Raw genomic sequence first — 15613 nt, 5'->3', positions numbered from 1 at the left:
CTCCTGAAGCTCCTAGCAGATAGAAGGAGTGTGCTGGTGGATACTTGATGGAGCAAGTATATCTACCAGGCACTGGTACACGTAGCAGGCGCAAATCATAGGTACCATGAAGTCGCAGCGGTTGAGCACCAGCCACACAACCCCCCAGCCTCTTTTCTGAGGGAGGTCACTGACTTGACACTGACATCCGCTCTGGCAGGAACGAGCCAAAGCTCTGTTGACCGCCTTCCTGCTTCGGACTACATGGGTGTATGGACATCTGCTGTGCGGATTGGTTGATTGCCGACTGATCAAAGTGAAAGTGCAGTCGATTAGAGAGCTCTCATACCATCATGTTGTGAACAGCTTCATCCATGATCTAACTTAACGACATTTGCGACGTCATTTCGCTGTTCGCACTTATCTCATGGCACTCTAAAATGTGATTGGAGTTCATCGCCACCTTTCACATTCGTATTTTGTACTACGAAAACCCATATTTGATGGTCTAGTCATGCTGGTCTTTCGAGCTTCAGTGCCTAGGCAAAGCCATGTCGGCCGGTTACCAGCGCGGTCTTGTTTCGCTGGGATTGTGAGCTTCCGAAGGTCAATGCACACACCTCCGGTGCAATCGAAGCATCGGTCTCCTATCAAGGATATCAGAAATATTGGAATTATTGCCCATGTCGATGCTGTGCGTATTCAGTCGCCTTTTGAGCTTGAGTGATAGAATGGCTGATTTATTCTCAGGGCAAAACCACAACGACTGAGCGCATGTTGTATTATAGCGGCGTGACTCGCCGAGTTGGAGGTATGTAGGAGTCATTTTACCTTGCAATCGTTTTCATATCAACATTTTGTCTCGCGGAGTTGGATGAGAGCTGTAGCCGCGGCAAGTATGTACCAAGACCCTCTTGGCTGACCACGACACTGTAGACGTCGATGCAGGAAACACAGTGACTGACTTCCTCGACCTGGAGCGGGAACGAGGTATCACAATTCAGTCAGCAGCCATCACTTTTAACTGGCCCCTTCACGAGGAATGCGCCCCAGGCACAACCCCCAAAACGATCAATCTTATCGACACACCAGGTCATCAAGACTTCAGATTTGAGGTCGACAGGTGTCTGCCTGTTCTTGACGGTGCTGTGTGTATCATCGACTCAGTGAAAGGCGTAGAAGCTCATACGGAGAGAGTGTGGGCTTCAGCACACGATCACAAAATCCCTCGCATTATCTTCGTCAATAAGCTCGACCGAGACGGTGCTTCATTTCGAAAATCCGTGTTGGAGATCGGGTCACGTCTGAACGGGTGGCCACTTGTATGCCAAATTCCGTGGTGGGAAGGAGACCAGTTTGTCGGTGTCATCGACGTCATTGACCGCGTCGGATATCGGTGGAAGGCAGAGAAGCAGAAGACGAAGTACGAGTTCGCGGAACTGCAAGAGGTACTCAAGGGCAACTATCTTCTCGATGAAATTGAGACAGCTCGCGAGCGGCTCATTGAAGGCCTCGCTGAATGTGATGAGTCCATTATGGACCTGTTCGCAGACGACCCAAACAAAATCACAGGCAAGATGTTGAAAGACAGCGTTCGAAGCGCCATCCGCAGTGGCGACGGAAACGTTATTCCCGTTCTAGCAGGTGCCAGCTTCCGGCACATCGGTGTCGAGCCCCTGATGGACGCCATCGTTGACTACCTTCCGAGTCCTGACGAACGACCTGATCTTGAGATCCGTGCCGGCCCGGCAAAGCACAACCTCATTACGCTACTCGGTCAGAACTCGAGCAAGAAGCCAGGTCAGCAGCGTGTGGCAGCAGTCGCCTCCGTCTTCAAGGTCTATAATCACCCCAAAGAGGGAATCTTGAGCTTCGTGCGAGTCTACTTTGGCGAACTTCACAAGAACTCGTCCACCTGGAACACGCATAATCAGCAGGCAGAGCGTCCGTTCGGCTTGTTGCAGATATCCGCGGAGAAGACGGAAGATGTGCAACACCTCGCCACTGGCCAGATTGGCGCCATCAAGGGTCTAAAGAAGGCTCGTACGGGCGACACGCTGCTTGCTACTATCGCTCAGAAGCAGATCCCGGATGCCCTCAAGCATATCCAGATCAGGCCCCCAGAAATTCCTCCGCCAGTGGCTTTCCTCGCGATTGACCCCCACGGGCCCACAGCTTCCAAGGAGCTAGAGATCGCGCTCGAAAATGCGTCACGAGAAGATCCCAGCTTGAGATGGAGCCGTGACGAGAAGACAGAACAATTCATCCTGCAGGGTATGGGCAAACTCCACCTTGATATCGCCGTCTACAACCTCAAGCAGAACCCTAAGGTTCAGGCCGACTTCGGTCCTATCGAGGTCGATTACAAAGAGTGCATCACGTCCTCAATCGGACCGCATCATGTCACCTTTGACAGGGTCGTCGCGAGTAAGTCGGGCAAGGTATCATGTACAGCAACTCTGGAACCTCTGGAAGACCACCACCGCCAAGCCGCACTTGAGCCGACTGTCGAACGCGACGGAAACATGATTCACATCATCATCGATCTCCCCGAAGACGGCAACATAGCCTTTGATCCCGAGGAAGCCCGACAGCAACTCATCAATGGCGCCGTCGCAGCCGTGGCCCGCGGCCCGCGCCGCGGCTCCCCCGTCCAAGGTTGCCACATCACCATCACCGTTGACGCCGCAGCCGCCGAGAGCCCGTCCGGTGGACACTTCGCCGGCGCAGCATCTCGAGCCGTGCGCGAAGCACTCCGCGAGGCGCACATCACAAAGGGTGCCGTGGGCGTCCTCGAGCCCGTCATGCTTCTACACATCAGCTGTCCCGAGGCGGCCGCGGGCTTGGTGCAGCATGACATCAGCTCAGGAGCCGGTGGACACGTACTGGAGGTCAATGATAAGTCCGCCGAGTCGAGTTCGCACATCGACGTCAGCAGTATCTACGCGCCGCCAGATCCGTACGAGATCGTGGCTTCATTGAGGGGGAAAAAGTCGTTGGCCAGGACGGTGGAAATTGTAGCCAAGGTGCCGTTCAAGGAGGTCTTGAACTTTGACGAGCAGCTGAGAGGCAAGACTGGCGGAAGACACTCGATGACGATGGCGTTTGACAGTTTCGATCGTGTTGTTGGCCAACGAGAGAAGGCATTGTAAAGATAGAAAGTGTGTATGTACTTTGTAAAGTAGAAAGTTTAAGAGGTTACAGGAACTCAGATACCTTCCCCATTTTCCCGAACGTACTGCGCAAATCGTCAGGAATAGCATTCGCATGTACAATACTCATGAATAGCCGGTTAGTGAAATTGCAAGTATTGAATACACGTAGCTCTGATGTTGCTGAACAGGTGCGATAATATCATGACTAAGCAGCGCATAAGTCTTCAGCAGTAGGGGACGCAACCCGACGTTGTTTTTCGAGCCAAAACAAAAGGGAACAGAGAATCTCGCTCAAAAGAAACAAATTGCCATGAATTACAAAAGATTTGTTAGCACAACCTGGTTTCGATCCAGGGACCTCTGGGTTATGAGCCCAGCGCTCTACCCCTGAGCTATTGTGCTCAGGCTTGTTGATGAAAATTTTGGTGGTCTTGTAACCCATATCCCGCTCGGTTGTGGAGCTGTGACTCACACATCCTCAACCAATAGTTCAACACGTCTCTTCAACCACTCGTGTTCTTCATCTGCTCTATTTTATCTCTACTCATAAAAAGCGACTGGTCATTTGTCATGGACTAGCTAGTTCTACTCAACAATCCCTCAAATTCATACCTGGGATGGCTCGTTGACCTTGCTACTTGAATCAGGTCCAACTGTAGGGATATGGGGGTAGATATCCTCGAAAGACTGCACGTCATACGGCTCAGCACCCGCGATCCTCGTCGCATCAACCCAATTCCCATGTACAGCGGAACGAAAACCTTGAATCCACAGTCAGATCGTGGCTGAATAATACGACTAGGTTCTTAAGTAGCACTCACGGAAGGGCAGAATGACCTTGGCAGCAACCGTTTGGAAATCGCGCGTCTTGGATTATCTGCGTCAAGCATATGAGATCACCGTTGCTAGACAGTTTCTGGAACCTCCCTTGCGGCTTTTGAACTTACTAGGTCGTTTCTGCAAAGCTCCATGTTATCTACCATGGTGATAACCACAGACTGCTGTCTTCTGGAAGAAGTAGCTGCGAAGAACGGATTTGAAGCCGCAAATGCAATACCGATGCTTAGAATCTGTTCCCGGACCCGAGCAGCGAGGCGAGCCTGTCTTCACGCGGCACATACCTTTAGGGCCATATCTCAGTAACAAAACCGAGTCAGTGTATCATTCTCCGCTCCCAAGCATTTGTTCAGTGCTGCCCTCGTCCTGGCGTTGTATCTCCCTGCCTCCCCTCCTGACAAGAATGATAACAGCGGCTGCGCGAAGGGGAGTTGAGTTACTCGGCGACGTTTACTGGAAGTGCCTTAGCGCTGAGGACTTTATCCGGCTCGGTTGTCCTGTCTCCATGCGCAACGAAATGTGCTTGGGCGGGCTTCGTTCCGCGCAACGGGTTCTACTAGACTTTGTAAGTCTATTGGACAACATGAAGAATTAGCGGATAGCAGACTAGTCACGTCTGCTTCGTATGCTCTGCGAGAGCCCTGGAGACCACTGTTGGTTGATGAGTATCTTGTCAAAGGTGTAGGAGGGATAGTCCAATGACACAACAGAAGCCTTCTCTCAAACACATATCTCAGACATGACAATTCAGACTGAATTTACCCTATCGTCCCTAACTAGAGACACTGCGCCCAAGTCTGGTTTCTTTTGAGAAACGCAAGGCCTCGCTTACGGATACCTGATAGAGAGTGACACCGTCTCAGCACTGGGCTGTAAGTCTATATTTTTTCACTACAGTCTCCTCAATGATACTCAAGACATCATCCGTCGCGCGTCACCATAGTCACCATTGATTCAGGAGAGATCAGTTCAGACCTGCCACCGGGTAAGATCTCTGCCACGGATCTTCGCCGTCTTCGGGTGAGGGCTGCGGCAAAACTCCGAATCCGTCTCCAGGCCAGTCGAGCCATCTTATCATCACCGTACAATAGAGGTATAATAAATAATACGAAGCTTGTCGATTCTACAGTAAGTAAGTGCACTTTCAAGAGGTTTTTATCAAGATCCTTATTCCCAGTATTTACTAATGATTCGATGCCACTTCTTTGTCATTGAGCCAAGCAAGAGCCCATTCCCAATGGCTTCAGGAAACTACACGATGGACCTGGCGAGGTTCGCAGCTAGCCTCACTTCTAAAGCGCTGCCAAAGAGCCTATACGGCACTCCTCCTATTCTCGTGATCGACATCATCACAGCTATGCTGACCGACATGGTTAAACCTGTCTATAAGTCTTCGACGGAGGCACTAACAACCGTCCACGGCAACGGCGGACCTCAGTCAGTCGCAGCCATAGACGGCTCAGAGACCACAATCTTTGGCGCGATGTATCTCAACGGTATTGCAGCCGGTGCATTACAAATCGAGCACGTCGTGCTGAACGCGCATCCGTCCTCCTCTGTCCTCCCCGCTCTGCCAGTCTACGCCTCCACTCGAAACACAAACACCAGTGGCGAGGACCAACTCACTGCTCTCGCCGCGGGCTACGAAGTCTGCGCGCGAATTGGCCTCGCATCATGCTCCTCGGTAGAAGACGAGCGTGGTTTTCACAACCCGGCTATCAACGGACAGCTCGCCGTGGCGGCGGCGGTCGGTAACCTCCTCAGCTGGGACGCCGCGACCATCGCGTCCGCTATGAGGGTCGCGGCATCAAGTGCAGGCGGTCTCGTGGCTTTCCAGACGACGGACGCCAAGACGAAGCAGATTCACCCGGGCCACGGTGGGCCATTAGGCATCGAAGCTGCGCTCATGGCTCGCGCGGGTGTCACGGGCCCGCCTAATATCTTGGAGAACGAGATGGGGTTCCTGCATGCCTTTTCGCCGGAACCGACCTATACGCAAACTCTGCCTTCCTTGAGGCCCTGGTGGACAAGTACAACCGTACTACCAAAGCCCTAAGTATTGAGGACGATGTCCAGTCTCTACGTTCCTTAGTTGAGAATATGTGGATGGAAGCAAACATGTCCCACGTGTATGACGGAGTTGTAAAGGTCGGAAAAGAGGCCCGTTTGGAATAGGATAGATTAGTATTTGTAAAGCTCACTTGATATCATATGCCGGGACTTACACGCCCAAAGGTGTGGAGGCAAATCACTAATATCAACCTTGTGAGGTTGCAACTTGCAGGAGACTTGACGAGTTGAATGCACCCATCTTCAAGTTATATGCTCCGATAGTTTACACAGCCGAGATACAATATGACTTATACTGACTGCGACATGACAGCATACACAAATTGGGAATATCTCGACCACTCGGAGTAACAGTCAAAAAGAAGAGACGCAGGTGACATCAGGCTTTCATCAGGTGCCACCGATCTGATTATTACTCTAGCTATTCGAGGCAATCACTTCTCCTGCATTACTGAAAAATCGAGCCATTTCGCGAAATTGGAACTTCTGAAATAAGATAGGCTTTATCACTCAAAAGGAGCGTCTTTGGACATGAACGCATAATCCCAGCGCCATCGCTTTACTTTGTCTGCTTGGGCGCTTTGGCTATGTGCTAATCATATGATGATTGACAGTATGGACTCATCGCAGCGGTGTTTATCTTTGGGGTAAGCATAGCAAGTCCTTCCACCATTGTTCACATGCTGACCTTGTTTTCCACAGGCGATGGAACTCTTTTCCAGTCTCAGAGAAGACGCACAGGCTGCGAAACTCAAGGCAATCATTGACAAGACTTCGACTGCTCGGCTCTACGTCCAAGTCGAAGAAAAGACCGCAGTGGCGTATTCGTCTCTAAATGTACGGCTCGATAAAACGTTTTCCCCTGTGAGACAGGTGACTAGGACTGACACAAGGATAGGCTGAGATTGAGAACATTGCGGAAGCATACGTTGACAGGGAGGCCAAACCGCAAAAGTTCCAGAAAGCACTCGATCGATTCACGAAGTCGGCCGGCAATTTGCTACCGAACGTAGATGAGGTCTACGCCCAGCTTTTCGAGGGTGATGCGCAGGGAGGGTCGTGGGTTGGGGATGACCCATCTCTGGAGCAAATGAAGAGTATGCATGATGATGAGATCAGAGTCCGTAATAGCTAGTTTCGGATATCAAAGTGAGCATAAATGTATTCGATCACACATACCATTACAGTACTCGGTACGGATATGAAGCTTAGCATATATGTACGGAATAGCCGTGACAGGCTGCATGATTTGAAGAAGTCCCCTGCTCAACTTAGCTTTTCTCTTGTATACCAAAGAAAGGTTGTATTCGCTCAGTGATGCAGAAATCGCAACACGGAGAGATGCCTTTTCCCAGAGCACCCTACCTGAACTACATAACTGATCTTCACCAAAAACAAAATACATGCAACACCAGGCATTCGCCAGTCGTCACCGACCTGACTACTACTCTGGCCCTCACTGGCTTGTCTATGGGAGAGCGGACGGGATCCCGAATTCTCCAGTGGGTATGGTCGCATGTGGTGATCGTAGGGTTGGGGACGGGTCATGTCTGCATGAGCGACTTAGGCGTCCTCAGTTGGGGTCGAAGGTGAGTAGCACCTAGACCAATACAACTCTCTCTTCGGTGTAGGATTCCATGTCTCGGTCGTACCGGCAAGCTGGTGACCTTACCTTGCTGACCGACACAGTTATGGAAGTCGATATCCCGAAGGAATTGTGAACCCCTCCCGCTAGGCTCGGAAACCGCTGGCCCCGGACCCAGCCCAGAGGGGATTGGATAAGCTCCAGCTCTTCTCAAGCCAGAGGAGCCAATATGTACGTGGGTGTCTCTTTCCCAGATCACAATGGAGGCTCTGTGGGTAGGGCGTCAGATTCTTGTCGGTGAAGGACCGGTCCACCGGTCTAGCGTCGTCGTCATCTCGGTATCGACCGAGCCGACACCACAGGATTTTGCTGAGGGGGCACTGAAAAACATCCCTCCAATTCAACTCCTAAGTCTGACTGTATTCAGATTCCCGGCTGTTTTCCCTGGGTCCGATAAGCACTATGCTTATGAAGCTTGGCCATGGTAGTTTGTGTAATCTACTGGCTGGTGCCAATAACCCAAAGATCCGAACAAGGATCCAAATACTTAGCATTCACAGCAGGATCGAGTCCACATCTCGTAGACAGCTGCTATGGAGTCTTGACTCTGGGTGTTGGCCAAGGTGCCCATACCGCAGGTGAAAGCTGCCAACAATCAGAGCTCATGAAAATAACAATATCCGCCGGCGCCGTGCGAAAGGAGACAACAACGTATGAACAGCAATCCTGTCCAACATCACAGGCGCCTGTCCAAGCCCACGTGGTCGCATCCCACCTGACCCGGAGCGACACTGATCCGCGAGGCGTAGATCAGGGAAACAAGACCGACCGGCCGGGTTACGACCCTGCTGGACATTCCTTCGATGCAAGGGTATGTGAGGAAACGAAATGGCATTCGTTTCGTGTCAAGCAAATTTTCTTGGGATGAATAAACAGAACAACATGTGCATCCTGTTTGTCTTCTTCCCCCGTTATTTTTAGGTTGGGACGACACAACAAGCGCCGGAGGGAGAGGGAGGTCGGTTTGGCGGGTGCACGTCGCACAGCCGACATGTGGGGCCCGGGTAGCGGTCTCCGAGAAGCGCAGCAGCGAATGAAAAGGCATCTTCAGTGGCGCTACTCAGGGCTGAGCCTATGCGTGATTGGATCAGAGACCCGCGGCCGCAGGAAACATTTCTCCCGACGCCCCCAAAAACAAACGCCGACCAGGATTACCAATTCGACATTCCCCATCCTCCATCCTGCTTCTCCAACCTCGTGGCCGATGAACATACCTAGTGCAACGACCCAACCCCGCGCTAGTGCTGACAAGTTGACAACGAAAGGAAAAGAATTCCAAGCCCTGTCAATTCTTACCGGACTACACTGCTCCCGAGGAGGAACTTTGTGAGCCATGGCACGTGGGAGCCGTGTCTGTCCGTTTTGGTCTGGGTCTTGTCATCTTGAAAGGCTACCTTAGCTGGGCTAGCGAGTGAGTTGGTTTTTTTTTTTTTTGCTGCGGACAGGATGTGAGTTGAGCCGAACGTTGGTCGAGTGCTAAGCCTAGCCATCTTCCAAGACCATGCGGGATGGCTTTTGGTCCACGATGGATGAGACCTGGAGGTTGGATGCCATCCCAAATTAGACTATGCACACCAAACTTGAATTGTTCACGTTCATCCCATCCAATAGATGGGATGCCAGTATATAACTAGACATCAAACCCCGCTATGATGATGGCTTCTTCTCTTGCATCTCATCACACAGTGAACGCATAATAACATCATCTCATCTTTCCTTGAGTCTCCTCTACTTTGTCTCCTTTCCCACTTTGACCAGCATTCTTCCGGCATCGTCATCTCTAGCAAGCGTCCAAAGCAACAAGAACACATTCAAAATGTACTTCACAACCAGCTCCGTCGCCCTCACCCTGGCCCTCGCCTCCTCGGCCCTCGCAGCCCCCTACAGCAGCCAGACAACCTCCGCTCCCGCTCCCACTTCCACTCTATCCCTCACCCAGCAGCTCTTCCTCGCCGACACGTAAGTCCCTTACCCTCATTCTCAACCTCCCCCCCTCTCCCCAACATACTAACAACTTGAAACAGCGCCGCAGACCGCTTCAAGCTCCTCCCCGACGACAAGCAATTCATCTTCGACTTCAACCAGCCCCAACAAAACCCCGGCAAAGGAGGCGAACTCGTCGCCGCCAACCGCAAGACCTTCCCCGCCCTAGTCGGCACCGGCGCGGGCATGGCCGTAGGCCGCGTCGGCCCCTGCGGCATGAACACCCTGCACGTCCACCCCCGCTCCTCCGAGCTCCAGATCGTCGTCAAAGGCCGCCTCATCACCGAGATGACGCCCGAGAACGGCGTCGTTCTCGCCGCCGACGGAAAGACCCGCCGCGCCATCCGCACCGAGCTGGGCCCCTTCCAGATGACCCCCTTTTACCAGGGCTCTCTGCACACGCAGTTCAACCCGGACTGCGGCGACGCCGTGTTTGTGGCGAGCTTCGCTTCTGAGGATTTCGGCACCGGACAGGTTGCGGATAGCACCTTTGCCTTGACGGACGATGTTATCGCTGCTACGTTTGGGCAGAGCATCGCTGGTGCGGATATCGATCGCGTGCGCAAGGCTATTCCTGCTAGCATTGCGCTTGGGGTTGACGAGTGCTTGAAGAAGTGCAACATCCAGAAGCGTGCTTTGTAAGCTGGTAGGAGAAGCACTTGGGGGATAGTAATGGTGTTGGCGAGTGAGCGTTGTTGATTGCTGTAGAGAGCGTGGCATCTTGCGTCTGGCAAGCGAGCATTTGGTTTGGTATTCGGATTATTGCATGGACCCTGGGCGTTTTGCTTTGGAATTCTTTCTCATTCTGTTTGCCCCCCCTTCATCCCCTTAGCTAGCATTTGCGGTTTTGTTTTCGTTCGTTGTATCTAGATTTGGTGAGCAACTCATAAGAAATACGTAGCATCGAGGAAAAAATGAAATACCCTGTATATACGCGGTTGACTAGTTGCAACTCTTCTCAAGACAATGCCTTAAGATAGCCAACTAACATCGATTTATGCATATACTGAGATATTATCATCCACGTCGTACCTCATGACACCGTGCAAGCTCGCTGCCGTCATGCTCTAGCAAGCATTGTAGTCAGGGCGGCTTGCTGCGCCTGCGTCGCCTCGAGAGGGTACTCTGTTACCGGCAACTGTAGGATGGCGAATGCTAGGGCGGACACATAGAAACGACGACGCGAAAATCGGATCGAGGCATTAACACATCATTGAGCATGAACGTTCGTTGATTGGTTGGACCGGACCGTATAGCAAGTGACAGGCCCAATAACCCCTGATCAAGGTCTGAACTACCCTAGAACAAACATCAACGGACGCTTGAAAAGCCATCATGTCTTGTCCACATACCACTCTACATCACCTCCCGTTGCTCTCGGGCAATGCTCATACACGCGTTCTCCAAGCACGTTCTCACATAATATAGTTCCCCTCATGGAATAAGATTTTCCGGTCCTAGATACCCCGCTTCCTCTCCATGTCATGACCGATATTCCATTTCATATAAAAGCTTCCTCCACATGTTCCTCGAATAATATAATATAAGATCAAAATAATACGTGCGTAAATGGGTATAGATGAGAAGCAAGCCGATCCGAAAATATGTAAATGCTCCTCGTCAGAGGAGCCGAGTAGAAGATACCCGAAAGAAAGCTTTGCCTGCTCGTGTGGTCAACACGAGGATGCTAAGATAATAAACACTAGACTGTCGCGATAGTATCGCAGGGATTCGATGTATACGTCCAGATAAGTTATTATGGATGAAAGTGCCATGTGTTACCGGCGTGTATGCAAAATTTGCCGCATGATCGTAAGCGGCGGGTCGAAACGAAGAAGTGCCAGCAGCGCAAAAGGTACATGGCAAGCGAGCTTGCCCAAGGGGTGTGAAGGGTACATCCGATCGAGTGGGCTGGTTCCGAGACAATCGAGGTCGGCTGGTGGCAGCAAAAGGACGGCGCTGCGTCGTGTTGACAAGCATGGACGTGGAAGCGAAGAACGGGCTGCTGCTGCTGGCTATAGCGAAAGAAAGAATACGACTATCAACTGAGCACACTCAGTAGAGGAATGTGGCTGCGACGAAGGCGATGACGAGGCCCGCAATGGCACCACCGCCTTGCCTAACACCTTCGTTCTCCTTGGAGGTCGTGGCGGGTGCTGATTCTTCCGTTTCTGTGGCGGTGGCGGGCTTGGAAGTCGTGCCATCAGAGTCGGAGGACGTGGTTGTCGAATTATCGTTCTCGTGGAACATGCCGGCCATGACAGTGGGGGCACTTGACGTCGTCGAGGAGGCAGAGGTAGCTGCGCTGGAAGCCTTGGAGCTGGAACTCTTGACAGCCTTGGAGGAAGGCGCAGCAGAAGAGGACGAGGGGGGCGTCGGGGTCGGTGTAGGCGTAGGAGTAGGAGTGGGCGTGGGAGTCGGGGTGGGAGTGGGCGATGGAGCAGCGGAAGACTTGGCGACCTTGATTTCAACCTTGGTATCCTTCTCGTTAGAGTCGTCAGAGTCGCTTCCTCCAGAACCGTCAAGAGGGAAGACGATGATGCGACCCTTTTTCCCCTTGGGAACAGTGACAACGCAGTACTTGGCATTGCCAGCGCCGGTGCCGGCTTGGTTGCTGGTCACCTCCCCAACAGCATTGGCAGAGGGGTCAATAGAGCAAGGAGTGCCATTGCAGCCTCCATCAGGGCACTCGATCCTGACTCCGTAGGTAGGCTTCGTGTTCTTGAGCGCGGAACCCTCCCAGATGGGGTTGTAACCGAGAGTGACGAAAGTTCGGCCCTGACCGTCTTGGTTGGCTCCCGCGACATAGGCAGCCCAGTTACCAACTGCTTTGGAGGAGTCGCCCCAGATACAACCCTCATCCGTAACTCCGGGCGGGTTGATGTAGTAGCTAGGCCTCATTAGTCTCTTCGTTTTGACCCATGTTTGAGACAGTGAACTCACTGAGCACTGGTGCTGCACCAGTAACTAGGGTCAGGAACAGCAAGGGTGATTGACTTGTCAATGACGCTGGGAATGAGCATAGCCTCGTTGCCCGGCAGAACAGTTTGGCAGAAGGACAAAGTCTTGCCACACTTGTTGTAAACCTCAACGGTACCTGCTCCATCGACGCAGTAGGGAGAGCCCTTAATGGGCTTTGAGGCCTTGCCATCAGAACCACAGTACAAGCCACCGTTCTGAGCTGGTTAGCCTGCGAGCTGCCGTGCGAGGAGTCGGGGGGATTCTTACCATGGACGAGGGATACGTGTAGGTCGAATCGGGCTCCCATTGCGCCATGACTTTGCCGGCTTTGCAGGCAATAGGGCAGTAGCTTCCTTCAACACAGGCTTGATCGGGGCTCATAGCAAAGCCATTGTTCATGGCACCGGGGACCTTGACCAGATCGCCATCGCTGGGCAAACTGCAGATGGCCTTGCCATCAGAAGTTCTCTTGATGACATCTCTCTCAGCAAGCGTCTCGATCTCCTCGTTGGGGCCCAGACCGGACTTCAACTTGTGAAGGTGTCGGTGAGTTCCATCATGAGCCTCGGCGGGTTGGGCAGAGAGCAGGACCAAAGCCGAGCCCAGGGCAGCCTTAATGGTAGAGAGCTTCATCTCGGAAGCGGGGTTTCGACAAGAGTCGACGTGGTTTCCTCCAAAGACAATTCAAAAAAGAACAGGATCTGATTCCTGGTGGTCGGCGCGTCGCGCAATGTGGTAACAACGGCGGTCGGATTTTGGCGTTCGGATTCAATGCTACAACATGGAAATGGCGAATTGGAATGGCAACAGCGCGTGAGCGTGTTGGATTCGTAAAGAACGTGATGTCTTCGAAAGCGAATGACTAGACAGCGAATGTCGGTGTAAAGAGCGGAACGTCTCAAAGCAGAGACTGGGCAAGGCGTAAGGATGCGGTGCAAGGACAAGAGAAAGAAAGAGGAGAACGAGCGAGGGTGGAGGTGGCAGGATGGGTCGACGATAAAATGAGAGAGAGCAGCAAGGTATCCGGGGTGGGAATCGTTCAGCCTACTGGGCAAGCCGCAAAAGGCAGAGGTGCGTTGACAGCAACCTTGCGCGCGATCCTCACGCTGTTGGCCATAACGGGGGGAAACTCGAGGGGGACCTGGGTGGACCAGGGCCCTTTGAGGGGCAGGCGCAAGGATTCTGGCTGGTCATGGCGACATTAGGCAATGGGTAAGCGGTGATGCTTGGCTAAGCCGGGGGGCGGTTGAGGCGGACAAGCGTCGATGCGACGAGCTTGATGAGAATCGCGCAGTTGGAACTCGGAAGAGTCGAAGACTGGCCGGGGGTTAAGGAGACGCAAGGATTCGAGGCCCGGGGGGAAATGAAAATGACATGGCCCCTCGACCTTGGATGAACTCGCCAATCAGACAGGGCCATCATCTCGGCAAAGCTTGACTTGTTCTTGGAAGGAGCCAATGAGAGATGTTGCGCATCCAAGCCGTTGCTGCCGTTTGGAGCCAAACGAAATGAGGGCACCGGTGCACGGTTCCCAACGGGGTCCCAGACTGCCCGGCCGGGGTCGACGAAGCACTCCAGGCTTCTTGATACGTACCCATCTATCTATACCTGTCTGTACCTGCATAAGTTTGCATTGTTTCCACACTCGACCAATGAAGTCATGCACATTCTGAATGTACCCACTACTCATACCTCAGGCATCACCTCTGATTGGTTGCATGTACCCAAAACTTCCATTGTACGTACCTTTTGCCCTTTTCCCTTCCGCTTGCATTTGCTGCCAGTTCCATCGCGTCCTGTCGTCGACTCGTCCAGATGGAAACTGGGAACCATCTCCAGAAAACAGGGGGAAAGAACAGACCGCACCGCTTCGTTGGTCGGCTAGGGAGCGTTGCCTATTTGGGCGATGAATGAGATGAGCTTTCTGGCGCCATTGACAATTCGAGCGCAGAGAGGTGCACTGGATTGACAAATTGGCACTCAGCGACCACCAAAGCTGGTGAGAGACCGCCGCTCGCAATGTCACACGCGCTTCCTGTCATCCAATCTTAACCTTCAAGCTTAATTCCACGTGCTGTCACGGTAAGGTAGTAAACAGGCTTCAAGCCATCGGTTGCAGTGCACTGTACTCCGTACCTACGGATACTTGTAGTTGCACTCGAGCCAGACTCGACAGAATTTTCCTACCTCTTCCTGTCTTTAGCCGACTGACTGTCATTGACTGAGACAAATGCTGTGCCACAGCCACCTCCTTGAACTGGAACCCGCATTCTAGTGCAACGAAAGAATGGGCGAGAAAAGACCGCATGAATCACGTCTTGGGTAGGCAGCGGGCTAGCTCTAGTAGCCTACAGGGGAACACAATGTCTCGGGCGACTCTCAACGGTATCTTTCTGCCGCACTGGAACGCGGCAAAGCGCCTTCTTCAACACACAACGCCAGTAACGCCACACGACCCAGCGGTCTTGCCTTCTGCTTCTGGAAGAAAGTCTCCAGTTGTCGCGGTATCTGGCACAGATTCCACTGTGCCGAGGCCTCTCCGTAACTTACCTAAGGTACTCCGTAGTCAAGGTAGGTACTTAAGATACCTTAGATAACCGGAGAGTGGGCCGTTCCTTCTCAACCCCTTCGCGCCCCTTTCGAGCCAAGACTTAGTCAGAGAAGTCTCTCAATCGCTGGTTGTCGCTCCGCGCAGGCTGGCAGACTCGCACCACATACCGAAACGTGCTTGCCCTTTTTGAACCTCATCCTCCGCCATCTTCAAACCTCCACCCGGTCACCCCCAGACCAGGACGGACTTCTCTTACCTTTGTGTATGCCATGTCGTCGACTTGCTGAGCATTTACTGCACAACTCCAGGCTCTCGAGGAAGAGGAGATGCCGACCCCTTGCCCATGTGGGCATTTTGCATGAGCCTCATGTCATGAATCTTCCTCCACTTGCAATCCACGTGCTCCGTGCTTTGCCTCTATACGCAGCAGAG

General features: G+C 52.6%; 6 protein-coding genes across 6 annotated transcripts; 5 read left to right on the top strand and 1 right to left on the bottom strand.

Moving 5' to 3' along the window:
- Positions 1 to 589: 589 nt before the first annotated feature.
- CCOS01_16035 (translation elongation factor G) lies at positions 590 to 3131 on the top strand (the record flags this gene model as incomplete). The annotated part of the gene is made up of 3 exons (XM_060464173.1): positions 590 to 673; positions 730 to 790; positions 916 to 3131. The coding sequence occupies 3 exons, from the start codon at positions 590 to 592 to the stop codon at positions 3129 to 3131; spliced, it is 2361 nt and encodes a 786-aa protein (XP_060305228.1).
- A 1758-nt stretch (positions 3132 to 4889) lies between these two features.
- CCOS01_16034 (uncharacterized protein) lies at positions 4890 to 6027 on the top strand (the record flags this gene model as incomplete). Its single annotated transcript, XM_060464172.1, has 2 exons — positions 4890 to 5103; positions 5219 to 6027. Coding segments are annotated over 2 exons (1023 nt in total), but the record flags the coding sequence as incomplete, so codon positions are not given.
- A 719-nt stretch (positions 6028 to 6746) lies between these two features.
- On the top strand, positions 6747 to 7176 carry CCOS01_16033 (uncharacterized protein; the record flags this gene model as incomplete). Its single annotated transcript, XM_060464171.1, has 2 exons — positions 6747 to 6878; positions 6940 to 7176. 2 exons carry the CDS (start codon positions 6747 to 6749, stop codon positions 7174 to 7176), a joined length of 369 nt encoding a protein of 122 aa, XP_060305226.1.
- A 1114-nt stretch (positions 7177 to 8290) lies between these two features.
- CCOS01_16032 (uncharacterized protein) lies at positions 8291 to 9101 on the top strand (the record flags this gene model as incomplete). The annotated part of the gene is made up of 2 exons (XM_060464170.1): positions 8291 to 8497; positions 8952 to 9101. 2 exons carry the CDS (start codon positions 8291 to 8293, stop codon positions 9099 to 9101), a joined length of 357 nt encoding a protein of 118 aa, XP_060305225.1.
- A 401-nt stretch (positions 9102 to 9502) lies between these two features.
- On the top strand, positions 9503 to 10311 carry CCOS01_16031 (cupin; the record flags this gene model as incomplete). Its single annotated transcript, XM_060464169.1, has 2 exons — positions 9503 to 9645; positions 9711 to 10311. 2 exons carry the CDS (start codon positions 9503 to 9505, stop codon positions 10309 to 10311), a joined length of 744 nt encoding a protein of 247 aa, XP_060305224.1.
- A 1413-nt stretch (positions 10312 to 11724) lies between these two features.
- Positions 11725 to 13263, bottom strand: CCOS01_16030 (beta-glucosidase; the record flags this gene model as incomplete). Its single annotated transcript, XM_060464168.1, has 3 exons — positions 11725 to 12559; positions 12613 to 12845; positions 12898 to 13263. 3 exons carry the CDS (start codon positions 13261 to 13263, stop codon positions 11725 to 11727), a joined length of 1434 nt encoding a protein of 477 aa, XP_060305223.1.
- Between the last annotated feature and the right edge of the window lie 2350 nt (positions 13264 to 15613).

This window comes from Colletotrichum costaricense, assembly GCF_030867565.1.
Source record: "Colletotrichum costaricense strain IMI 309622 chromosome Unknown Scaffold_27.1, whole genome shotgun sequence".
Taxonomy (NCBI): Eukaryota; Fungi; Ascomycota; class Sordariomycetes; order Glomerellales; family Glomerellaceae; genus Colletotrichum; species Colletotrichum costaricense.
Note: the sequence above shows the minus strand (reverse complement) of the source record. Positions and strands in the feature narration are given on the sequence as shown.